General features: G+C 40.0%; 3 protein-coding genes across 4 annotated transcripts; 2 read left to right on the top strand and 1 right to left on the bottom strand.

Moving 5' to 3' along the window:
- The first annotated feature begins 4,348 nt into the window (after positions 1-4,348).
- On the top strand, positions 4,349-12,946 carry LOC133964920 (matrilin-2-like). The gene is made up of 10 exons (XM_062399250.1): positions 4,349-4,475; positions 4,609-5,181; positions 5,282-5,404; positions 7,324-7,446; positions 9,367-9,489; positions 10,052-10,174; positions 10,274-10,684; positions 10,793-10,945; positions 11,387-11,479; positions 12,891-12,946. Exons 1-10 carry the CDS (start codon positions 4,349-4,351, stop codon positions 12,944-12,946), a joined length of 1,905 nt encoding a protein of 634 aa, XP_062255234.1.
- Positions 12,947-13,428: 482 nt separating this feature from the next.
- LOC133964919 (skin secretory protein xP2-like) lies at positions 13,429-21,788 on the top strand. The gene is made up of 4 exons (XM_062399249.1): positions 13,429-13,772; positions 16,496-18,139; positions 19,665-19,718; positions 20,607-21,788. Exons 1-3 carry the CDS (start codon positions 13,685-13,687, stop codon positions 19,712-19,714), a joined length of 1,782 nt encoding a protein of 593 aa, XP_062255233.1. The 5' UTR covers positions 13,429-13,684; the 3' UTR covers positions 19,715-19,718; positions 20,607-21,788.
- Positions 21,789-22,015: 227 nt separating this feature from the next.
- Positions 22,016-25,482, bottom strand: LOC133964923 (2-iminobutanoate/2-iminopropanoate deaminase-like). 2 transcript variants are annotated; one of them, XM_062399252.1, is made up of 6 exons: positions 25,374-25,482; positions 24,224-24,329; positions 23,852-23,906; positions 23,673-23,741; positions 22,380-22,435; positions 22,016-22,272 (listed from the first exon to the last, which is right to left on the bottom strand). In XM_062399252.1, the coding sequence occupies exons 1-6, from the start codon at positions 25,436-25,438 to the stop codon at positions 22,213-22,215; spliced, it is 411 nt and encodes a 136-aa protein (XP_062255236.1). In that variant the 5' UTR covers positions 25,439-25,482; the 3' UTR covers positions 22,016-22,212. The 2 variants fall into 2 exon arrangements, with proteins under 2 accessions (XP_062255236.1, XP_062255237.1); XM_062399253.1 differs by lacking the exons at positions 22,016-22,272; positions 22,380-22,435 and adding an exon at positions 22,442-23,256.
- Between the last annotated feature and the right edge of the window lie 252 nt (positions 25,483-25,734).

Below are 25,734 nucleotides of genomic sequence, written 5' to 3'. Positions count from 1 at the left end.
TCTGATGGGACCTTAGAGCAACCTAGTGTATAACAAACAAATCACCTTCTCCTACTGTTGTGTTAAACTGCTGACACAATTGTCTTCTGTTAGAAAAGGGTTGGGTTGTGCTGGTTGATGTCCTAACTCATAAAATGTAAACTGTGTGTTTCTACTGAAAGTCTAGAGTTGTTATTTATTGATTTTTACAGAGCAGATATAGCACTGATCTGGAATCAGTTAGCTCTTTGAAGTCACTATGAATGAGTTGCTCACTGGAACCTGTTGCTGTAACTCCAGATCAGGCTTTGCTGCATATACTCAGGAGCTCGGTAACTATGGACCCTGGTTGTGTTTTTTCAATTAAGCCAACGGGAGCATCTGTGTAAACATGTGAGTCTGTTCCACCAGATGCAGTGATATTGGCAAGCTGCACCTTGGACGCAAAATGTCCTGTGAGGACACACAAGTCAAGATTAAGATTAGGATGCATTTATTAGTCCCAAACACATGCACAGACAAGCAAAGGCACACTCATGCAGGTAGGGAAATTTAACCTCTGCTTTTGACCCATCTGGTGCAAGACACACAGAGCAGTGAGCGACCATGTACGGCGCTCGGGGAGCAGATGTTGGGGGAGTAAGGTGCCTTGCTCAGGGGCACTAGACAGGGTAGGGAGACTCTTGGATTTTTGGACAGATCAATCCAGGTTTGTCTTTTGTTGTCTCTCCGTGGAGTTGAACCAGAGACGAACCAGAGACCTTCTCTGCCCATAGTCCAAGTTTCTGCCACTAGACCACCGCCTCTCCCTTTTTTTTAAGTCAAACTTATGGACTGCTGCTAGATGAAAAATAAAGATGTGACATATATTTGTCTATTAAAAGCTAATCTCACCAACTACGGTTTGTGTTTTATTTTGAAGGTGACACTTGTGAATCGAAAATAACTTTGTGGTGACGCCAATGTCATAAAGCAAATTATTAAACTTGCACCTAACACAACTGACACATAGAAGGAAAAGGTTTCTCCTCCCTACCCCTGGAAACTATTTCTAAGAGGTGTATAAATGTGTTTAATGAGTGGCGAGTGGGCGCCACCACAATGGGTGAGTTTATAATGATCGTACTTGCTGTGTATTTCCATAACTTGCTGCTTCAGGACTCCTTGTCTGGGGAGATCAAGAGTTTGTCCCAGCATTCCTTGTGAATTTACAACATCTTGTATCTGCACTTTGATCTGCAGGACAAGATTGATTAATAGTTTTAAAACTTTTAACCAATATTTGTCCTCAGATTCCATTAGTTAATTATCAAGATGAAATGTATATTACAATATTTTACACTCCACTTTATATAAATCTGAAATGGTTAAGACTCCACCTAATTCACGTGTGAAATGTTTTAGATTCCACCTTACATACATGTGAAATGTTTGTTTAAGTCTCGACTTTATATAAAAACACTCACTTTATCTATAAATTTGAAATGTTTTTGAACGTGTAAAACTTTGGGGTTTAGTTCCAAAGAGTTACTGTTTTAACCAAATGTGTGCGCTGAGCTAGAGGCGTCTTGTGGTTAACGTCAGAGGGGGAGTAACAGAGAAGCAGAGAGAGGATGGAGTATAGAGCAGAGCATGCACAGATACTAAAAGACAGGTTTTACAGAGCATGTTTACAGTTTGGAGCAACTGGACAGATTTTTTCAGCCCGGCTCTTGTTGGGATTTCTTGGAAGCCTCTGATTGCAGGAATTTGAGAAATAATTATTTCTCATTGGAAAAAGTAAGTCGATTATGAATTGTTTTGAAAGTACGAGTCAGTTGTAATAATGGAACACAGAGGACTTTGAATGCATATTTTTATATGTTTCCTAAAAGGTTAATGCTCAGAAGAGGAATCAGCAAATGTCACCTGTTCTGTATTTAATTAAGATCTAGGTTAGGAAACAACTGTGCCTCATGAGAAGCCATCAAAAAGGGAATGTGCAAAGCAGAGATCAGGTCCCATGGAACACAGTGAGGTACATGCTGTTTTTATATTTCGTAGTAAGCGCATTACTTTGGCTTTCATTCAGAATGAAATGTGAGAGTAATCGCTTAAACATTTCAGTTTCTCTCTCTCTCACACCCACACACACACACACACACAGAACTTTTATTCAAAGAAAATATAATCAAAACTTCATGTTTCTGTGCTTCCCTCGGCCTTGATGTACCAGGTGTTACTCATACTGATTCTTTATTATAGAATTCATTTTTGGGAAAGTATTTTATTTCAAACTACTAAATGTATAAAATGAATGTCAGTGTCGGACAGAGTTGAGGGAAGTAAGGATACTGCAGGATTACAGCATGTGTGGGGCACTACACGTTGACTACTCTAAATGAAGAAAACAGTGTAAGACCTGTGTCAGACAGACACTAAACAGATGTGAGGTCAGAGGTGAAAAGCTCCGTGTGGGATGCAGCATGGATACGTGACCCCCTGCACGTCTCAGGTCAGCAGCTACCATATACGTATCAGCGAGGAACTGGTCGTCTACCAGAACTGCAAACACATTGACTCCTTGGTCAGTGTCATCATCATGGACAAAGCTGATGAGATGTTCAGAACCTCTTCATCTCATTCTTATCATCTACAGGTTGCCTCAGAACTTAGACTCCCCCTGTATAACTAATGCCACATCGTTGTGTTTTTGAATCTGGATCTATTTGCTATTTCTGCACTGATCACAAACATGTTTCAGACAGCAAGCAGTCTGGATATTAATGGCTCACTTGGGGACTGGACAGGGAAACAGTCTGTAGTGCTTTTCAGATTCTTGAAAATCACTTCACACCACCACAAAAAATCCTGAAACCAGTGCATACATGTCCCTCCTGTGTAGCTCACACATTTTAAGAAAGAAATTGATAAATAAGGAACTTTTAATTCTAATATTTATAATATCTGATCTGACATGGGCTTTTTTCCCTTTGCTTTCCGAGTCTTGTACCAAGCTGTACGTAATACAACTATTACACTCAAATATGAAATCTGAAGCTGAGCAGGTCAAATATGCAAGAGTTGAAAATTCTTCCTATTTATACCCCTCTTGGTCATTAACGTAGCCATTCACTATTCAACGTACTCACACAGGGACACTACATTTGTTTCCTATACCAAGGGGATTATGTTTTCAGCCCTATATGATTATTTTTGTGTCGATAAGCAGAATCTCAAAAACAACAGCTATAATTCCCATTTCATAGAGCATAACTCTAATGTTATCCACAGGCTGCAGTAATAGAATGAGCTTCACTATGTGGCCGTTAGTAAAGCATGTTACATTTTCATCTAAGTGATTCTTTCGTTCAAATTGGAAAGAAACTGTCCTTTAAAGTTTAGTATTGTAAGATTTTCTATCTGCTCATCTCTCTGGTTTCAAAATTGTGGAAAAAGTTGGGTTAAACAAAACATGAGTCATAAAGTGATCTTGGGTAATTTTTTTAAATCTGATCAAATCTGTCCTGATGACGCAGATTAACTGTAAATGTAGGATGTCTCCCCCAGACTTTTCTGGAGCTCGAGACTTAAAGACTTACTGATTTTTAATCCCCCCAAAATGTTTTAACACATTACTGTCTTAATATTCATCCAAACTTTGATAAACCTTTTTCATTAGAATTGACCAAAACGAAGTTATGTATTTGAGGGCGGATGTGGCTGAGGGGTAGAGTGGTTGTCCTCCAACCTGAAGGTCAGCAGTTCGATCCCCAGTCTGACCCATATGCATGCAGAAGTGTCCTTGGGCAAGATGCTGAACCCCGAATGGCCCCCCATAGAATAACAAAGTTCTGCAAATAGATGCACTGTATGAATGTGTGTGTGAATGTAGAACTGTACTGTAAAGCACTTTGAGTGGTCATCAAGACCAGAAAAGCGCTATATAAATACAAAACCATTTACCATTTACAACTTGATGTGATGTGCCTTGGACTTTAACTGTGCACTTGCAAAAACGATTAGATGAGAGTTGCACACATCTATTTTGAATTATCACAATTTCATAATTTTATATAATATAATAATTTAGGCATTATAGCAACATGAATTAATGCAAATAATCAGTGGTTAAGAGTCTGTAAAATGTCCTCGGAACCCAGATAGTTGTTCTCTAAAACTATTTAACAGGATCCTATGTCATTGAGTACGTTTAATTGCAGTTATGGACAAATATGTAGTTAAAAACAAAATACAAACAATACATGGTATAAAAAACCCTTTTCTGTGGTCATATTTCCTTCCTGCATTGTTGCTGGGGGTTTCTATCAGCTCTTGTGTTTGTGTCTTTATCTCTCTATAAACGCTGCAGTTGTCACCTCTTGTCAGAATGAGGATCCTGGCCCTCGGCCTCGTCTGCCTGTTTTGTTGTAATGCAGTTCGGGTTGAAAGGCGTCGTCCCGGCTCAATCATGTCCAGAAGGAAGAATGAGACTGATGTCCAAACCAAAGCAGCACGTGAGTCATTAGTAAAATCTATGTTGGTTTCATCCTCAATTTCTCTCACAAAATCAAATAGATCTTTAAATCTGGTTTAGATTACGGCTTGAGGTCACTTAATCACAATGTACCTCCATGTCTTTCATCACAGAGAACCCTTGCAAGGCCATCCCACTGGATTTTGTCTTTGTCATCGACAGCTCCAGAAGCATCCGTCCCAATGACTATGAGAAGGTAAAAACCTTCATCATCAACGTGATTCAGTTCTTCACGATTGGCCCTGATGCGACACGGGTTGGTCTGCTCCAGTATGGCAGCGTGGTCCAGCCTGAGTTCTCCCTCAACAACTACACCAATAAGGCAGAAGTGGAGCAGGCAGTGAGGAACATGGAGCACCTTGCCTCAGGGACCATGACCGGTCTGGCCATTCAGTACACCATGGAGACTGCCTTCACAGAGGAAGAGGGAGCACGGCCGGCAAACCTGCACATCCCACGAATTGCTATGATTGTGACTGATGGGAGGCCACAGGACACGGTAGAGGAGCCTGCAGCTCAGGCGAGGCAGGTTGGCATCCAGATCTTTGCTATCGGAGTGGGCAGGGTGGATATGAACACCCTGAAGGCCATAGGGAGCGAGCCTCACTCTGAGCATGTTCACCTGGTGGCCAACTTCAGCCAGATAGAAACCCTCATCTCTGTGTTCCAGTCCAAACTGTGTGGAGGTGACGAATTCCATATACTTCTCTTTTCAATCATTTATGCAAGCATGTGCAAATCCATGAGTTTGAGTCTATGTGTCACGTATATCCCTGCATGCATTAGTTTCGGAGATGTGTGAGGTTTTGGACCATCGGTGCCAACATTTCTGTGTGAGCAGCCCTGCTTCGTACCGGTGCCAGTGCAGGGAAGGGTTCATCCTAAACCCTGATGGAAAGACATGTACAGGTGAAGGAACTGTTTTTTTTGACACACTCACGTCAACAAAGCAGCTTCACTTTCCTAGACAATATAATGAAGGGATGATTAATGGAATTTCCAACATAACAAGCCCTCTTGTAACTCTACTTTGAAATGGTGCATTTAAGGTAAGAGAAATGGAAAGTCGTCTATTTGCTGCGCATTCGTCTATTTGCAGCGCGTGTGTCTATTTGCAGCGTGTTTCTGTAATGTGTTGTGTTGTGTTGTGAAATTGATGAAGATGTTTTCTTACTTTGCTTGTGTTTTGTCAACTTTCATGTGTTTTGTCAACTTGCATGTGTTTTCTTAAGTTGCTTTTCGTTGAGCTCTCAGGGCCACCGTAAATTTCTATGGGTGTGTGTTTTGGTGCAGCAGCAGACACAGTTAGAGCTGGAAAACATGGTGGAGCAAAAGAGCTAAAGAGACAAACACTTCTCTCAGCAGATGCGGGAGACCAAAACAGAACTGAAAGTAGCATGAATACTATTCTGTATGTAGTGGACTTGTGAACAATTTGTTTGCTGATACTTAACAGATGATAATCAATATATCAGTGTCTTGTTTACGGCTTGTTTTGCCTGACAAATCAAGCAGTTGTTGCAGTTTTGATTCCTGTGTAGATGGAGGATTTCTCTCCATGTTGTCAATGTGGTGGATCAGCTGTGAACACATCTGTACTCACCTGCCTGATGACTACAAGTGTCACTGTCGGCCAGGTTATCAACTCAACATAGACCTAGACATATAAAAATACATCTCTTAGTTTACTGGGCACTTTTTCCATCTTTCTTCATCTTGATTTCTTTAGTCCTACCAATTAACTGCATATTGTATTTGAATATGATTGCCTCTAAAGCCCTATAATCCCTAAATAACCATAACAAAATTATATACAGTTGCATAGACATGACAATATTTTCAGCTTCATTCAATCAGCGTCTTTAAATTCCTTGAACCAGACCGACTGAGGATTTTTTAATTTTGAAAGCAGACCAGCCATACAAATTATAATAATCTTATATTATATTATAATCATTTTAGTTTTGATGTAATATTGTGTTCCCTCAGTAGATAATGTTCACCACCTCAATATGGAAAATATGAGACTTTAAGTTTTTGCTGAATAAGCAATGGTGCGTTAGGATAAATATGGGCAACATGTGTCATTTTGATGGGCATCCAATTTGAAGTCAGCATTCCTCTTACTAGAAAGGAACCTCCACCCACGGCTGGAAAACGTGTCTTTTGCTACTCTGTAGGCCATTAACAGAGATGAAGTGGGGGAGTTTTCCTGAAGGAAGTGTGCTTTTGCTATCATCAGGGTGGATGGTGAAACGTGGAGGTGTATCCAGGGTGTCATAGTTTCTCCAAATCAAAACAGGTATAAAGTTTGGATCTTTCCTGTCTTGGGTTCCAACACTGCTACTTTACCAGAGTGAACATTGATTTTGAGTTGAAGGATGATTTATACTGGTCTTTTGTCCATTTTGTTCTTGTATAGTGGTTAGACTATACACAGTATGTGTCAATTCGCAAGTCCTTAATTTTGCAAAAGCTGTATCAAAAGATATCCTAGTAAATCCAGCAGCAGCACTAGAAGTAGAGCAATGAGATGAGTCTCCCTTTGGAAATAAACCACTGGGACCAGGGGAGCTGTGACTGTAAGTATGTGTCAGTCCTACATCTGCATGGATATGAGTGGGGGTAAATGACTGCAGTAAATGACTTTGTCATGCAGCAATCAGGTAAAAGTGACTAAAAAACAGCCACATACAGCATCAGCAGACCAACGAGGAGCAGGTTGACACAAGGCAAATGAAGACTACAAATGAAGTCTGACTTATTTGAGTCCCCACAGAAACTTACAATCTCTCTGCTCTTTTCTGTTTCTATCTAATGGCATTCAGAAATTGATTACTGTGCTGACGGCACCCATGGCTGTGAGCAGGAGTTTATTAACACCAACGACTCCTGTGTGTGTAAATGCAGAAAAGGCTACATACTCAACCCTGACGGAAAAACTTGCAAGAGTAAGTGTCAGATGCTTTTTATCCAGAACTTACGCTATATTTGAAAAATTAACTATTTTCTTTATACTTTTAAAGCAAGACAGCACTTTGAAAAAAGATGAGTTATTAATGTGTAAAGCTGTCCAGATGTGTATATATTGCAGATGGCCTTGTTATCCTACTTTAGTATAAGTTTTATACAATTTGTCTCGAAGTAGAGAAATAGTGCAATGGGGGAGGAGGCATATTGATGATTTGTCAGGAGTTAGATCTTGATTCATGTAAACAAAGCAACAATCTCTCTGCTCATCTCTAATTTTATTTATTTTGTCCATTGTCCCCCAGAGATTGATCACTGTGCTGATGGTTCTCATGGCTGTGAACAGGAGTTTGAAAATAAAGACGACTCATGTGTGTGCAAATGCAGACAAGGCTACACACTCAGGCCTGATGGGAAAACATGCAAGAGTAAGAATCCAAATGCTTCTCTCCTTGTTTTGCTGTAATGAGAGACAGATTTGCATCAGATTCTCAGTGTAAGACAGCAGCTCTACCACAATGAAGTCTTATTGATTTATAAATATGCTCAAAATGAATATCTGATGTAGATTTCCTTGATCCTATGTTGCATTAGTAGAAGAACAATTTGAATTTTGGGTTGAGTCCAAATGCCCAACATGACAAAAAGCATTTTAAACTATTTTTCAACTAAATTCTAATAATTATTTAAATTTGATAATTAGCTGGTCACTCTATTGGCTTAAATGCTAAAGTTGGTCACGATCAGATACCAGCCTGATCATTATATATTTGTCTGGGGTTAAATCTTTCTTTTATGATAAATGGGCTATTTTTGTATAGTGCTCCAGTCTTATTGACAGTAAATGCTTTATAGTACAACCCACATTCACCCATTCACAGCACTATTATATGCTGCATTACAATATTTACTATTTACACACTTTCGGCATAACCGTCATATATTTATGATCAATATCTTGACCAATTAACTTTCATGAGGCAGACTTGATCAAATCACAGACCTGGTGAGTGGACGACCTGCCTCCTGAGCCACAGTCTCTGACAGATTGGAATGAAACCTACAACCAGCAAGTTGATGCTGCTGAGAAGAAATATTATTTTTTTATGAATGTAATTTTGCATCGACATAACATCATAAATGTTATTTATCATGCCAGTCGATGCAAAACATTTCTCACCAGCCATGAGGGGTTGAAATGTGTTTTTACACATCACAGTAGGAAGATCTTTTGTTAAACGTTATAACTGTGGAATAACTTCTGGGAGTGATCAGAAACTTCATCAGGTATCATCCTCCATCGATAATGAATGTACTCGTAAATGTTGCACAATCTGTTCCAGTTGTAGAATCTAATGGTGGCTACAAATTTGCTAATGATGATAATGTGGTTGTGAAGGTCACTTGCTTTTTGAGATATCTCACTGTGGACCGGAGTTTTGTCTGGACAGATGAAGACCCATCCACAATATACTCACAAAATATAAAATACCTTTTCTGTAGTTCTTTTTAAGTATTTATATAGCACTTTTCTAATCTTGATGAGCTCTCAAAGTGCTTTACAGTACAGTTTATTCCCACACAAATGAAAACAGTGCATCGATTAGCAGCACTTTTTTAATTAGGGGAAATCCGGGGTATCTTGCCCAAGGAAACTTCGGCATACAAATGGGGAAGAAGGGGATCGGACCGCCTACCTTCTGGTTGTAGGAGGAACATGCTACACATTCTACCCCTTTAGCCACAGCCGCCTACAAATATGTTTTTGACTGATGCTGTTCAGATGATACATTCAATCACCACTGGTGATAAATCCTTTGTGTGGGTCACACTGGCAAGCAGTTTAGAGATGTTTTTCATTTTCTCAGTAATTACTCCTCATCTGACTGTACTCCCTGCAGATACTTATCACTGTGCTAATGGGAAACATGGCTGTGAGCACGACTTCATGAACACTGAGGATTCATGTGTGTGTAAATGCAGAGAAGGATACACACTGCGACCTGATGGCAAAACATGTCAGAGTGAGTCCAAGTAAAATGCACATAAAAGATATTTCATGTTAGCATATTTATTTGCAATATTACAATTTAATTCTACCAATAAGTCTACATATACATACAAGTTATCCTACACCTATATGTATACATATACATATACAGTACATACAAATACACTGAATGGCTTGATTATACATTTAACCTTCTAAAAAAGACAGAAACCTATTTCAGAAGTTAAACATCCATCTGCATGTTTTCAAATGTTGCTCTGAATGTTTCTCCGCCCTGCTGCACTAGTTATATGTTAAATCATTTTGAATGAATTTATTATCCAGTCGAGAGGTCGGTGTTATCCCCAGCCCTCACTAAAAAGACAAACTTTTCCTTTTCCTAGATGAATGGAATATTCTGTGTTCACCATGATGAATGTCTTCAAGTTGATAATGTTGAAAAAGGATGACGTAAAATAGCAAACAACAAACAGCCAAAAAATAATTAATTTTTATAGTTTTAATTCATTTTAAAGATAACAACACCCTTAATTTATTTTATAAATGTATTTGTCTCTGTTAAATTAAACTAATAGGTCTGGATCTATGTCAGACTGTGGACCATGGCTGTGAACATCAGTGTGTCAGCACCACTGATTCTTACGTCTGCAGATGTTTTGAAGGATATATCTTGGCTGAGGATGGGAAGAGCTGCAAAAGTATGATCTTAAACGCCTTTAATACAGACCATCATCTTTAAATGTTCACTTATGTACTGATAAATTAACCATATTTTTTTATATCCGTGTGTCTGACAGAGCCAGAGTGTGGCCATGGAGTCATGGATCTGGTTTTTGTGATCGATGGCTCGAAGAGTCTGGGCCCTGCCAACTTTGAGCTTGTGAAACACTTTGTAAACGGCATTGTGGACTCGCTGGACATTTCCAAGACAGGTACACACGTCGGCCTTCTTCAGTATTCCACCAAAGTCAGGACCCAGTTCACCCTGGGCCAGTACACCAGAGCGCAGGACGTCAAACAGGCTGTGGCCCGGATGCAGTACATGGGGAGAGGTTCTATGACGGGCTCAGCCTTACGTCACATGTTTGAGTTTAGCTTTTCAGTCAAAGAGGGTGCCAGGCCAAACACTCCACGTGTCACTGTTGTGGTCACTGATGGGAGATCCCAGGATGATGTCTCTGAATGGGCGACTAAAGCAAAGAACTCTGGTTAGTTTTACATTGGAAATTGGACAATTTGTGGCGTTACAAATTTTAATTAAATTAACTTTGCTCCTATGGCCATTTGCTGCTCATCATGTTTTCTTTTACTTCCAGGGATCACCATGTATGCCTTGGGTGTTGGGAAAGCCATTGAGCCGGAGCTGAGAGAAATAGCCTCCGAGCCTGATGAAAAGCATCTTTACTATGCAGAGGATTTTGAAAAGATGGGAGAAATTAAAAAGAAGCTCAAATCCAGGATATGTAAAGGTACACACACACAGCTAAGGTATCTGAACTACTCTGTCAAACCATGAGTCAATCAATTAAAAATGTATTTGTTTAGCACATATTCACAAATCTCGATTTGGGGTTTACAAGGTGCAACATAATAGCTCCTTAATCCTCGACTTCAGTAAGGAAAATTAACCCCAAAAAACCACAGTGCTCTATTAACCAAAAACCAGCTATTTTAACACAACAGGCTCCAAAATGTTCGCCAACATCCCTGCTCAGTAGTCTTGGCTTTAAGTTGAGTAAATAATGTTGAATCACTGCCACCTGCTGTGTGTTCATAGCATAATGCACTTACTATATCTCTCCCAGCTTCACTGCATCGGGGGAGGAAAAGGGTAAGAGAGTGAAGGTGAGACAAGAGAAACTGATTCAAGGACAAGAAGATTTTTCATCTTGTTTATTTTCCCCCCACAGACAAACCAGCTGATGAAAACATGTGCCAGTGTGAGAACGTGATCATGTTTCAAAACCAGGTCACTGAGAAGCTGAAGAACCTATTCCAGAATAATATCCTTTTCTTCATAATTATACAAACATTCAGCATAGGTTTGATGGTAAGTTTCTGGGGTATATTCTAATTAGAGGAGCTTTCTAAATAAAGTTTGTGTATCTGCCTCTAAAAAGAGACACCAGGGACATAGGAGACACATTAGCACTTTTTGTTGTTTCACACACACTGCACCTCCAGTAGTGCAAAAAAGACTCATGTGACACTTGTAATACAAAATGGAATCATGATCTAGACAAACACTATACAATTATGACTTTTGTCTGATGAATTTAGAAGAAAACATGACAGAGCTTTAAAGGAATAGTTCACCTTAAAATGCACTCATTCTCTACCCCTATGCCGATCGAAGAGTGGGTGAAAAGTCCACAAAACACTTCTGGAACTTCAGAGGTAAACAGCGTAGTAGCCAGGTAGCAGCCGAATCTAATACAAATGAAGATATTAGTGAGGATTAGTGGGTTTGTGGACACTTTACAACTGAAGATAGCTCACTAATATCTTCAGCTGTATTTGATTTGGCTGCTACTCTGTTTACCCCTGAAACTCCAGAATTGTTTTGTGGACCCAAACACTTCACCCACTCCATTTATATAGGTGAAGGAAAAATAAAACAACATGTATGAAGCTATAAACTAAGCTCCCTCATAAATACTGATGGGTTGGTTCTGACTAATCACAACACCTACAGTATAGAAACAACAGCCAATGGGCTCCAATGCAAATACAAGTTGTGCATTTGTTATCATACTTAAGTATAAGTACAAAAGTATTGACAACAACATAGGTACAGGTTTAACATTAAATGGCACCTGAGACTGGTATACATTTTACAGTATACAGTATATCAAGCTCAAGCTTCTTACTTTGCATACAGATAGCTAGTTAAGTCAAGTTGTAAAATGTTGAGTAAAATGTTTTTGATAGTTTTACAGTTATTTGGATTAAACTATTTGAGAAATTTAAATACAATGAAAATGTATTCGATTCAATAATCGAAATATTAATTTGTATCTGACACAGGTTATCTGAAACATTTGGGCGCAACGTAAACGCTGTTTGGAACTAGTACTTTAACATAACAAATAGATTGTACACACAATGGTAATCTGAAAAGAAACTAAGCTATAAGATAAATGTAGAGGGGTCTATTTGTCTCTGAAATGTTCAAATATAAAGGAGGTCATATATACATCATGAGATAGGTAGAACATATTACTATATTATTAAGATAAATAATGCTAAAAATGATAAGAAGTGACTATATATATAATGATAATATAAAATAGAAGAATCACCTTTGGCAATCCTTGTTTTTACTTTTGTGATAGTTTAAACATAAAGTATTAGAAACTTATGTACATATGTTGTGTCTTCATTTGGATCTGTGTCTTTCCTTAATCTGCCTACTTGAGACCATGTCCAAAAAGCTGGAGAAACTGGAGAATCAAGTTGTGCACAAATAAAAGGCTGAAACTCATCCATCAGCATCTTCAGGATCCCTTGAATCCTGCTCGGCAAGTTACAGAAATGCAATGCTTTCTGCGGAAGCTATTTAAACACTCTTGTATGCAACACAATGTATTCTGTGTGTTTTCGGTATGTAATGGTCTTTATTGTATTATGCCAAGTCAATTATTAACTCTCTGACACAGAAAAGTGACAAATAAAAACTCATCATGTTTTTATCAGGTTTTGTGATGATGTCTATTGGGGACTTATTGTCACAGAAAGTACAGAATGTACTAAAAGCTGCCTTGTCAATATTTAAACAGCACACCTTCAGTGACTCCAAAAATAGAGTCAGTAGAGAGGGAATGCCTTGTTAATGTGTTTCTCGAAAGTCAGAGGGGGCACTCCTATAAAGGGGAGGACACACTTCATGCACATGTTTGTCTCCTCCTCCCCCTCCTGTATGAATAGAGTGACTGAGCAGGAATCAGTCTAGGAACGTTCAGCTGGAGTTGCCTGTGCTGCTCTATATGCTCACAACAGATCCTTTTCTGGGGCCAGAGGGCAGGAGGCCATGCGCAAACACACAGACAGAGAGATAATGGTGCCCAGTTACTCTTAGAAACTAAAGAGAGATTCACTGTCCATGTTTTTATTGCTTGGAAGTCTTTGTTTAAAGAGAGCACTAGGACTTGTGTTGGCTCCTCAATAGCTTCCAGGTTCTTGGATCACCTCAATCCTTATTGTCAAACATGGGGTGCTCCTCATCCAGTGCACAGACTGTGGATCAAGAGAAAAGACCAGGTACAAAGCCAGAGGAGAGCAATGGAGACACAGCAGGTAAGAAGAGATCACATTTATGTTGAGTAATGTATCTTTGAGTTAGCTTTGAAATATGATATATGCCAGCATATATGTGTGTGTGCGCGTTTTACTCTATATATATTCACGCTGAGGCTGATCATACATAGAGATGTGCAGTAGTTGCTCTTTACTTTCTGAGTCAAGCCTTGCTAAGGGGTGCATGCTGCTGGTACGTCTGGAACACTGTGTGCTTTTTCAATTATTCTGCTGCACAGCATTCTGCAGTGGACAGAGAACTGTGGACATGTTGAGCCATTTTCTCATCACTCTCCAGAAGTGGTTGGTATTTTAGTCTGTCATTGTTTTGCATGACTTACTCTGATTTATAAAAACTGTAAAACTGAAGTGAATGAATGAAACATGAGAAGGAGCTGACTTGCATGATCATGTGTTACTTTACTTTATTCTACATCATTCCATAAAGTGAATGGGGATCAGATTTATATAAATTGCTAGATTTTAGCTCAGGCTGAATACAGCTTCTTCAGTAGCACAGAGTGAATCAACCTGGGAACTCCTAGCAGTCTCTCCTGAGGCTGGAGATGTGGCCCAGCCTGTTTGCTGCCACACTGCAGTGGTGTGATTTGTGACTTCAGATACCTTTAAAGCTTTGCACATGGAATCTATGTTCAAGCCTATGTAGACGCCCACCAAGAAGCCTGACACAGTCCATGATTGTCCATTCATAGGTTCGACAGCCCATTGGCATGTGGCATTGTCATGCCAGGCACAGCTGCATGTACAGTATGTTCTCACTGCATTCCACCCACCCCCTCCCTATACATACAACATGACATTTACTCCCCTTGTCTTTTTCACATGTGATGTGCTTTTGTTATAGTCAAATTAATGATTTAATTTGCATAAGGAAAATATGATAATAGTTGTTTCTGAGAATGTTTTTCCTAAAGTATTCCATATACTTATTAGAGGTGGCCAAGTTACTCTGTGTTAAAGTAGTGCATTTCCATCTTCCACTTTGTCACAGTGTGATGTTTGTGTTGGGGCATTGTCTCTACAGCTGCCCAGCCAGGGTCACCTGGAGGAGCTTGGATCACTTTCCAGGCTCTGACATCAGCCCAACAAGAAAACCACTTATTGTCCAGGCAGTCATTTGTAAAAAGTGGAGTTAAATCACACAGTATACAGTCTGTTTAACAAATCAACTGTATTCCGTCCAAGTCACCACTGGTCCCATCCCCCGTCAGACCCCTCTCTCCCCCGCCCACTTGTGCCTCTGGCGAGCCATGCCACTGTTTTGACTGGTATCTCTGTCATCTTTGGCTGCTAAATCATGTTGACACACAAGCCATCCATGTCTGGAGGGATTGTCTCTGTCTCGACCCAACCATACACTTTGACTTTCCAGCACCAGTTCTGGCCCAGTTCTCAAACAGCCTTCTATTCTGTGTCATATTTGGTCCAAGAGGTAGATTTCTGGCTAACAGTTGGAGATTGATTCTGGAAATCTTTTAAATAGAGTCGAATCACTTCACAAGCATTTCCAAATTGCAGAAGAAGCACTATCCAAGGCTTCACAACATTAGAAATGTCATAATCTCCGCTCAAATGAGAAAGTTTAAAACCGGTCTCACTAAACCTAGAGACCCAACTTGCGTGTTCTTCCACTGGCTTATTGTCATTCGAGTTGCCAGGCCGTCACATTCCCTTCCACCCATCACTCTCAGCTCTTTTCACCCCTTCTGACAGACTGATAAAATCAGGAAGATGCAGTGTCGAAACCATCTGCTCATTCAGCCGACTGCACCCCTCTAGGTGATCTCATTTGTTAACAATGTCCACCCAGTTATCTGCAAAATAATAATATACCTCAAAAGTTTCTGTTGTAACTGAGATGTGCATTGACATTCGTGACATTTGAGTGAAAGTAGCCAACCTCACTATAGCCAAGCTTTACTTTTACCGGGGATTGTTCACACGCACAGCTTTAAGAACAGGGTTCAGTAGATAAGAATGAAAACATAATCATTTCTCTGAAGGCTGGAAAGCCATTGTCATATGCATCTTATTTCCTTTGAGAAATACTTACTTGTCCTCAGGGCTTTTGGGAAAACACAGGCTTCAATAAATCACTCTTTCAGCCACGGAAATGAAAGGATGCTTTTCTCAGCACGCACTCTGTTTGCCCCATATTTCTTATTTCCTGCATTCCACGTTGAGTTATATGCTGCATCTGCTTCATTCATAGAGTGAGGTTTTACATGTTTAATGAGTTAAAGTAATCCAAATTAATACATCATTGCTCATCTGCACATAAAATGGATTATTGGATTTATATGAAATTATCAAATTGAAATCTGTTTAAAAATAAGTATAATGTATTTAATCAAGAAAGGACAATACAGAAACATATTGCAACTAACACCTTGCAATTTGCTCAGATAATACAATTTCTTACTCTGATTTCATGGTATGAAAATAGTTAAATTAATGAGGGATGTGGTAATTAATTAACTAAACCATACAGACTAGTTTTTATTCAGAATCCCTATCAAGTTTACAACTATTTATGTAAGTAACATTCCCGAAGGCTTGTTTTGTTGCTCACTGTTGTCTTCTAATTAATGTTATATATTAACAGGGCATAAACAATTGGGCTGATGTGTCTGGGCTGATGAGTATTGATCAGTGTCACAGGGTTAAAAATATTCAAGCTTTTGCTGTTCGTGTCTTGACAGGAGTCAGAAATGGTATCATTGCAGAAGATGCACAAACCATCAAGGACCAGATGCAGCTGCCTGTGCAGACTGCCTTACCAGATGATCTTCAACCAGGAACTGATGATGAGGCAGAGGCTGTGTTAGTGGCCCTGGAGGCCCAGGAGGATCTTGGCTCTGGAGAGGACCTTCTAGCTGCTATGGATCCACAGCCAGAACCTGCTGCTCCTGAAGAGCCAGCTCTAGAGGCTCCAGCTGCTGGTCCAGCAGAAGTCTCCCCTAAAGCTGAGACTGCTGTTGTGGCATTGGAGGCATTAACCCCAGGGGATGAAGCTTATCCTGTAGAAACTGTAGTGACTGAGGCCACACCTGAGGTCAGAGAGGAGTCTCCCAAAGTTGATTATGTTGTACTGGAGCAGGCAGAGGCCCCTGCATTTGTTGAGGAGGTTTCTGTTGTGCCGGCTGAGGCCTCCCCTGAACCCTCTACCCCTGCTATTGAACCTGTATCTGAGCCAGCAGAGGCCCTAGTGGTGTTGGAGGAGGCAGCAACTGAGGTTGCTGAGGCTCCTGCAGAAGAGTTTTCTCCTGTGGAGGCAGAGGCTCCACCTGACAATGCAGGAGCAGTGTCTCCTGTAGCAACACCAACTGAATCCTCAGATGAAAGTTCAGCACCAGCACCAACTGAGGCTGCAGCACCAAGTGAAACTTTCGAACCTGCTGTGGCTTCAGCCCCAACTGATGCTGCAGCCCCAGGCGAAGCTGTAGAACCAGCTGAGACTGCAGCACCAGCCCCAACTGAGGCTGAAGCACAAGGCGAAGCTGTAGAACCAGCTGAGGCTGCAGCACCAGCCCCAACTGAGGCTGCAGCACCAGGCAAAGCTGTAGAACCAGCTGAGGCTGCAGCCACAGCCCCAACTGAGGCTGCAGCACCAGGCGAAGCTGTAGAACCAGCTGAGGCTGCAGCGCCAGCACCAAATGAGGCTGCAGCACCAGCACCAAATGAGGCTGCAGCACCAGCACCAAATGAGGCTGCAGCACCAGCACCAACTGAGGCTGCAGCACCAGCATTAACTGAGGCTGCAGCACCAACTGAGGCTGCAGCATCAGCTGAGGCTGCAGCACCAGCACCAACTGAGGCTGCAGCACCAGCACCAACTGAGGCTCCAGTACCAGCCCCAACTGAGGCTGCAGCACCAGCTGAGGCTACAGTACCAGCCCCAACTGAGACTGCAACACCAGCACCAACTGAGGCTACAGCACCAGCACCAACTGAGGCTGCAGCACCAATACCAACAGAGGCCCCAGTACCAGCACCAACTGAGGCTGTTGAACCAGCACCAACTGAGGCTGCAACCCCAGGCGAAGTTGTGGAACCAACTGAGGCTTCAGCACCAAGTGGATCTTCAGCTCCTGTAGAGGCTGCAGAGCCTGTAATAGACACTGAGATTGCTGCGGCTACTATTCCAGAGATGCTTGCATTATCTCCTGTCACAGATAAAGCAAGCACTGGGACTCAGCCAGCTGATACTGCCCCACCAGCCATTTCAAAGCTGCCCGCAGAAGTAGCCCCTGAAGCTTTACCAGCAACTGTGACCTCTGAGTGCAAGGTGGACAACGCAACTGTAGCCCCTGTGGCTGACCCAGCCCCTGAAGCAGAATTATCAGGTATGCCTAAAGATGACTCTTTTTTTCCCATCCAAACATATATTCAATTGTCTGCTTGACATGACCTAATTAAGAAACTCCTCCTAAAGCAAATTGTATCTATTGCAATTTAAAACTGTATTTAAAGCAGTATATTTTTTTATTAGCTACATGTGACAGATGAACAACCTGAATGTGGTGTAACAGCAATGGTTCACTGAAGGGTGAAAAGAATAGGATTCCAGTGGACAATATCTCAATGATTAGAGATTGCAATGACTGTGGCAGGTTTCTGATGCTCAGTGATTTACGTGATCAGACCGAACTGTTTAGCAAGACAAACCTGTCATGCTACGTTTGGCTTTAAGAGATCATCGCTTCTTTTAACCAGCCAATTCCTCTTCTTACCACACCTGCACCACAAGATAGACAGGGTTAAACAACATCACTCCCTTACAGGTACTGCAATTGGTAACTAAGCGAGTATCCAACACATAAATGACAAGCAACACTACTCTCTCACTGAACCATTCAGCTGTTGTGCTGAACAATCCCTCACATAGGGTCCCGTTTGAGCCCCTCTGATTGGTTGATAGTGACAGGATGAATTGGATATTGTTGGGCGCATGAGGCTGAACTGTTAACGTAGTGTGAGACACAGAAAGCAACCATACACACTCGTCTTGAATTTGTCGATCATAGCAGTAACATATTGTCAGCACAACAGCTCCAGTCACGAAACACTCACTCATTGTGCTCATTGTGAGCTGCCAACACAATGACTATGCTCTGCAGCTTCTAAGTATGTAAAACAATACAAACATCATACAGGCCTTACAGCATTTCAGTCACCAAGATCAGAACTCATTCTTGGAGAAATGTAGGTGATTGCTGTAGGATGATGCAAGATTGTGCCCTTTAGTTTATTTCAGCTATAACTTGTATGTATACAGTATTTTCTCATAAATTAAACCAATGTATTTCATTGCATATATGGTTCAGACCATAGAAGCAACAAACTAGAAACAACTGTTGGGTTATTTCAGAAGAAAGGTCAGGCCAAAGAAACCAACTATCCATTGTATCGATTTTCACAGTTTATCAAGCACATGTATAAGGATAACCACATCCTAGTTCTCAGTGAAGAATACAGCCCATTCTTGCCTGTCAAAGAACATGCTGTACTTTTTAGGGCAGCACGTGTGGAAAACGGGTCTGGTGTGGATGAGCTTGCATAACTCCTGCAAGACTCCTTCGCTAGAGGCTACGCTGCGTGCATGCCAGACCAATCACCATACAGCACAATGCGTGTGTGTGCGTGCTCGACCACAAGTAAACCAGTTTGACAGAAGCAGATGTGGTTAAGGAGGAATGTTACCTTTTTTTCCTTCACCCCTGTGGGCTATTATGACACCACTTCCAACAAGTTTGATTTCAAAGACGCTCTCAAAGTGACCTCAGCATGAAAGGCAAGAATGTGGCTTGTTTTGAATAATCATGTCATATATTGGTTTTCTCTTCTTTTTTCTCTTGTGTGTGCACGCAGTGGTGTCTGAAACAGGAGCTACAGAGAGCAAGATAACCAAAGAAGGTTGAGTTGGTAAGTGCACAATCACAAACCACACCAACTCCAATGCCAACACTGAGGGATCAGAAACACACATTCATTCACTCACTGACGTGTGAGGGGAGCCATCACATGCTTTGTAACCCTGCAGAACTGCAAATCAGTGGTGGAATCAGATGTAAGAAAGTACATTTATTTATTTACTGTACACTTTTAATGTGTCTATAATTTACATTAGTAGCTTTGTTTCAAGGTACTTTTTGCTTTTACTTCACTACATATATTGGCAAATATCTTAACTTTCACTACATTTTCACAAAACATTGTGAGCGTTTACCTATGAAATGGAATTCTGATGCATTCAGAGTCGTAAGGTAACATTAGACCCGGTCTCCTTCAGCATCAGTGACAATACACTTGAAATGGGTTTGGAAGAAGCCACCACCAAGACTCTGCCATGAAATAATATGACATGAAATGTTTTCACTAGCATCATCTGCAGCATTCTTTATTAAAAGGACGGAGTCTGTGCCTGTATTAAACAAAAGATGAAGTAGACACAGTTAATTATTTAAGGAATAGGCTACACTCTGCAAATACATTTATTTTTAATACTTAAATTAAGTATATTTAAAAGCAAGTACTCCCTACTTTTAAGTGGTACTTTAAATAAACTTGATTACATTATTGCCTTTTTAATTGCACTTTTACTAAGTTAAATATTTTTTTACTTTCTCCATCACTGATGAGTAAACTGTATAATGCAGAGCAGCATGAACAGAAAATGTATTGTTAATTTAATTATATGACAATAAAGTCACTTAATTGGTAATGATATTTGACACAGAGAAACATTTGAATGCGGATAATAGACCTGAATGTCAGATGTTTCATTCGTCTTATTTTCTTATCCTTATCCAGGTGGCCGAAATCAACCAAATAATGAAAACTCCCTATAACCTACAAATTCAATGTGAACTGGAAGGAAAGAAAGACAAAGCGACCAAACAAACACTACATTTACAGGATTGTCTCTTTAGCTCTAACCAAACCAAACTACACCAGATACAGTAATATGAAATGTGCCTTAATAACTTGTCTTATAGGAAAAGATCAGGATTTTTCCTACCTTTTGTAAATAATAAACCTTCATGGTGAGTTTTCTTATTGAGACCGGAAGTGCCATGAGCCAAGTGTGGGATTATGTATGCAAATAATCACAGGTAAAATGACAGGACGGTGCAATACAGTGGAGCTAAAGCGAACTCTGCTTTAGCTAAAGCGGCTGTCGAGAATGATCATTAGATAATTTAAAGTAAAGCTTCTGAGGAATACAAGCCAAACACAACTGTGAATAAAATTGTGCAAAGAGATTGAGGTAACACCAAAGTGTCATGATTTTAAAATTACCACATTTTCACAGATTGAATTTGTACTGTTTCTGAAATGTATGATCTGCCCCTTGTACTCAATTTTAATTTCTGCCTTTCTAATGATAATAATTTGATTAATAGAAATGTCAGTGCTAAGTGTTGAGTGTACAAAGTAATAAAGCTAAGCACTGGAGTCAAATCCATGCATTCTTAAAAAATCGATAATTTTTTAGTTTACATTGAGAAAGCTTGAATAAATGCGTTTTGTAAGGGAATACAAATACACACATGGAAGTTGTTGAGTATGTAGATAATCCAGGTATTAATATAACGTCTTGCCATGTGTGCAGCTGCACTATACCTGACAGACATTCATACAATTATCTCCCAGAAAAATAAGGGCATTTCCAAAATTTAAAAATGTCTCGAGGCCTGGCAACTCTGGTGTACGGTTTTTGCTCTGATTTATTTTTTCCTCTAGGTGAATGTGTACCAAAGTAAGAAATCACTTAGTGGACATTGTATCCAAACCCTGCACACTGTGTTGATCAAGGTCTTCGGAAATTATTTAAATTGCACAAGATGTGTCAAGAACTCTATTGTAACAAAAATGTCTGTTAAGATGTCGGATATCTTCATCTGTATCTTCCTCTGTTATGTATTCCTTCTCTGAGCAGTCTGTGATTCTGCTAACCTCTTAGTGTACAGAATAAAGTTTTACTTACTAATACATGTGTTGTTGTTTATTAACTGAAGTTGGACTGTGTGATGTTTACTTTGCATAAAAGCTGCCTCACCCTCTCGTCTTCAATTTGTCAGATGATGCCACATGATGCAACAAACCCATTAACTCAATTTGATCCTCCATCATTTGGCATTAGGATAACCTGATGGGTATAGCTCGTGATGACACATGCTGCCTGAGAAGATCAATACAGCAATGAGCCTGACTGCATATAGTCTGCAATGTGACCCACGGCACACATTTATTTGTGACAACAATACATAATATTGATCTATAATAAAAATGATGTATACTAGTATGAACATGCTATACAAGATTGATGTCTTATCAATTCCATTGGTTGGTCTACAAAGCAAGGCACATGTATTTTTATCATTGTAGGATTTCCAGATTTCTTTTTAATTTTTTGTTAGGAAACAGTGGACAGAGGGCCCAAAACAGCAATTGCTTCAATCTCAACCAGTCCACCCTACAAAGAGAGACAGGGAGAAAAAAACACAGCTTTGGGTTTGGTTGAATTCACAAGAAAGAAAACCAAATGAAAAGAGCTTTAAATCCTTAAAAAACATAACATACTCTCGGGAGTGCAGCAACCTGGTAGGCAGCTCTGGCTGGGTAGTTACTGCTGAAGACTAGCGAAAGCAGCACAGAAAATGACAAGGTTAAGTGAGTGACACATGATTCTTTCAAGAACTAGCCAGTGTTGTCCCCCTCTGATGTAAATGTATAATCATCAGCAACCCGTATAATAAAAAGTTTATTTTGGCTCTTTCTCTTACAAACTGATATAAAACAAACCGTTTTGTAAAAGAAAAATTTGTTTGTTCCATTGTCCATCAGTGTGTGCAAGCAAGCACTCGTCGTATTAATTCTTAATATGCCAGATATTTAAATACATGCTTTGTATAAATTGCTAAAACCTGTAATGTAAAGTGCTTTGAGTGGTCATCAAGACCAGAAAAAAGTGTGTAACTACAGACTAATAACCATCTGGATAATCTCTTCAGAAGTTCACAAATCAAATCAAAATACACACTAACAAAGCTAAAGAGAGAAGAAAAAATCCTGGATTAACTCCCTTAATGGGAAACCGCTTGAAAGGTGAACACGCTCTTGGTCCATACCCTACCATTAAAATTTCTATGGAATCAGTTCAGTAGTTTATGTAATCCTGCTAACAGACAAACAAACAGCAATGAACACATAACCTTGTTTGTGGAGGGAGTAATTGGGCAACTCATATTCAAAATCAAAAACAACCACATTATGTGACATATGATGATAAAAAGATTTCTGGGAAATGTGTGTGCAATCAAAGGATAACTACATACAGTAAGAGTCCAGCACACAGTTTGAATGTGTCACTGCATTTGTTTCACTGCATCTATTCAAAGGTCATGTACAACGCATACTGACAATGTCTCTGATCCTTCTCTTCTTAGTTGTGCTGAACCTGTAGCAGAATTTAAAGATTTGTCATTCTTACTGGTTTGAAACATTTAGGTGACGTGTAAATCCACCATAGCTCAACCAGACTTCCACCTCATAGGAGAAAGTGGTAGTATCTTTAAGTTTTCAGTATGTACAAAGGCAGTGAACAGGGTCTGTGTCCAAAACAACATAAGAAATGTCACCTACTCAGTAATGAGGTCCACCACATCTAGATCATGCAGTGCATCTAGATTAGCCTGACACCCAGTGGCAAAGTCTAGACAGTACACTCTAAGTGATGAAGCTTTGCTTGTGGTAGCGATCATGATCATGGCAAGGTTTAGACTAGGAATAATGATCAGAGTCAAAACGACATGTAAGCAGTGAAAAACTAGCAAAGATAATATGCATGACATTAAATGAATCCACCATACTTACACTGCTTGTAAACATTGTTGACATTAGTGAAGTCGTTCATGTCAGCAAGGAGCACTGTGGTTTTGACAACTGCAGGAAGGAAAGATTTGATGTTCAGTCAGAAGTTAAAGTTTTCCTATGAAGCAATTTTATAAGTCACTTAAAATATAAAACTTCTGAGAAAGATAGTTTTTTCTCACCATTCTCATAACCGCAGCCAGCAGCTTTAAGGATTTCATCCATATTTTCAAGAGCCTGGGGGAAAAGTTGTTTTAGTATAGGTGCTTTGCTCTTCAAGCTTTTATTTTGTTGTGCCATTTATAAAAGAAGTAGTACAAAAATGGAAATTATATGTTCTGTAAAGCGAGGTTAAAATCCCTGAGCTTTCCAATAATAAGTTAAAGTTACATACTGTGTGTAGTCATATTGTCGTACCATCTTAATGGATGGAGAGAATAATTGAACATACTTCAAGTGACCAAGCAATCACATTATTATCATCTTTACAGTGGTGAAAAACTAAATTTAGTAATGTGCTCTACAGTTTCCTGGTTGGTTTTGTGAAGGGTCACCTGTCTGGTCTGAGCCTGAACACAACCTTCCACCAACTGACAACTGGCAGGATCCATCCCCAGCTGTCCCGAGATGTACACTGTCCGATCTACCACCACTGCTTGGCTGGAACACACACACAGACACACACACAAACACACACACACAGACAGACACAGACAGACACTCACATTCAATCACACACACACACACACACACACACAGACAGACACAGATAGACACTCACATTTACACACACACACAAATTAGTATCCCCATTAGACTAAAACGCTGCTTTAAGGTTTAAAGTATTCTTGACATTACAATAGTGCCATTTGTAGAAAGCAGATAGTAAATCCAGGAAAGAGGACACAGTTTAAATTTACCAAAGATGAGGAACTGAGTTTGGGCAAGAGAAAGAAATTGTGTTACATTTTTTATCATCATTATTTTTATTTAAAAAACACCCATTGCCAATCAGAAGCTATACAATTTGACCAAACATTAGAAGTTAAAGTTTCAAATATATAGGAGAAAACTGAAAACTATGAGTATAGTCTGCTGTTAATCTTAAAGGCTTGGTGTGTAAAATTTACTGATATCTAGTGGAGAAGCTGCATGTTGCAGCTGAATACCCCTCAACTCACCCTCCCCTTTTGTCGACGTGACAATAGAAACTGTGGTAGTCTTCAGTTGTCATGAAAACTCAAAAGGTGTTCATTTTGTCCGCTCTGCTCTACCGTAAAAATCATGTCGGCCTCCTGATGTAAATATACATGATTTAAATATAAAGGGCCCATTCTACAGTCAAGAAAACAACAGTTCATACACTAACACGAAATACACTAGTGAAAATACCACTAGCATTATTTATTTTATATTCAATTTCTGCCAGTAGATACCTTTACCTTCACCTTTAATGGTTTAATCTTTCAGTCTTTACAATCCAGACAGCTGCACTCTGAGCCTAAAGGCTCATGTCATTGGGTGACCACTGCTCCACCTCCAGCAACATGTCAGCCTCTGAACGGAACAGCGAGTTAAATAATGTAACACAACTGTGTGATCATGCTGTCAAACTTGGTCACCAGCACTCTCTCTACATGTTACCATCTATCTGGGCCTTTAACGTGCTTTGTTGACATGGCTGGGTCACACAGCTCTTCTCACCTGTACGAGCAGATAGCAGCAGGAGCTCTGGATGTGCTGATAATCCTCCTGATCAATGCAGCCATTTCCCTGAGGCCAGCAGCACAACCACAGACAGTGTTGAACTGGGTGAAGTTGTGAGGAGAGGAGGAGTTGAGAGGATCACTGGAGGACGTCAGGGCGGATTTACCGTAAGTAATGTTAAAGACTCACAAATTACTATCACTGGAGGACGTCAGGGCGGATTTACCGTAAGTAATGTTAAAGACTCACAAATTACTTTTTTATTCTCTTCATTTTATCACCAGTGAAGGTATACAGAAGTGTTGCACACTCATATTGAACCAAAGTGTCTGGAGAAATAACACGATTAAGATGGAAA

This window comes from Platichthys flesus, chromosome 11 (genome assembly GCF_949316205.1).
Source record: "Platichthys flesus chromosome 11, fPlaFle2.1, whole genome shotgun sequence".
Classification (NCBI taxonomy): domain Eukaryota; kingdom Metazoa; phylum Chordata; class Actinopteri; order Pleuronectiformes; family Pleuronectidae; genus Platichthys; species Platichthys flesus.
Note: the sequence above shows the minus strand (reverse complement) of the source record. Positions and strands in the feature narration are given on the sequence as shown.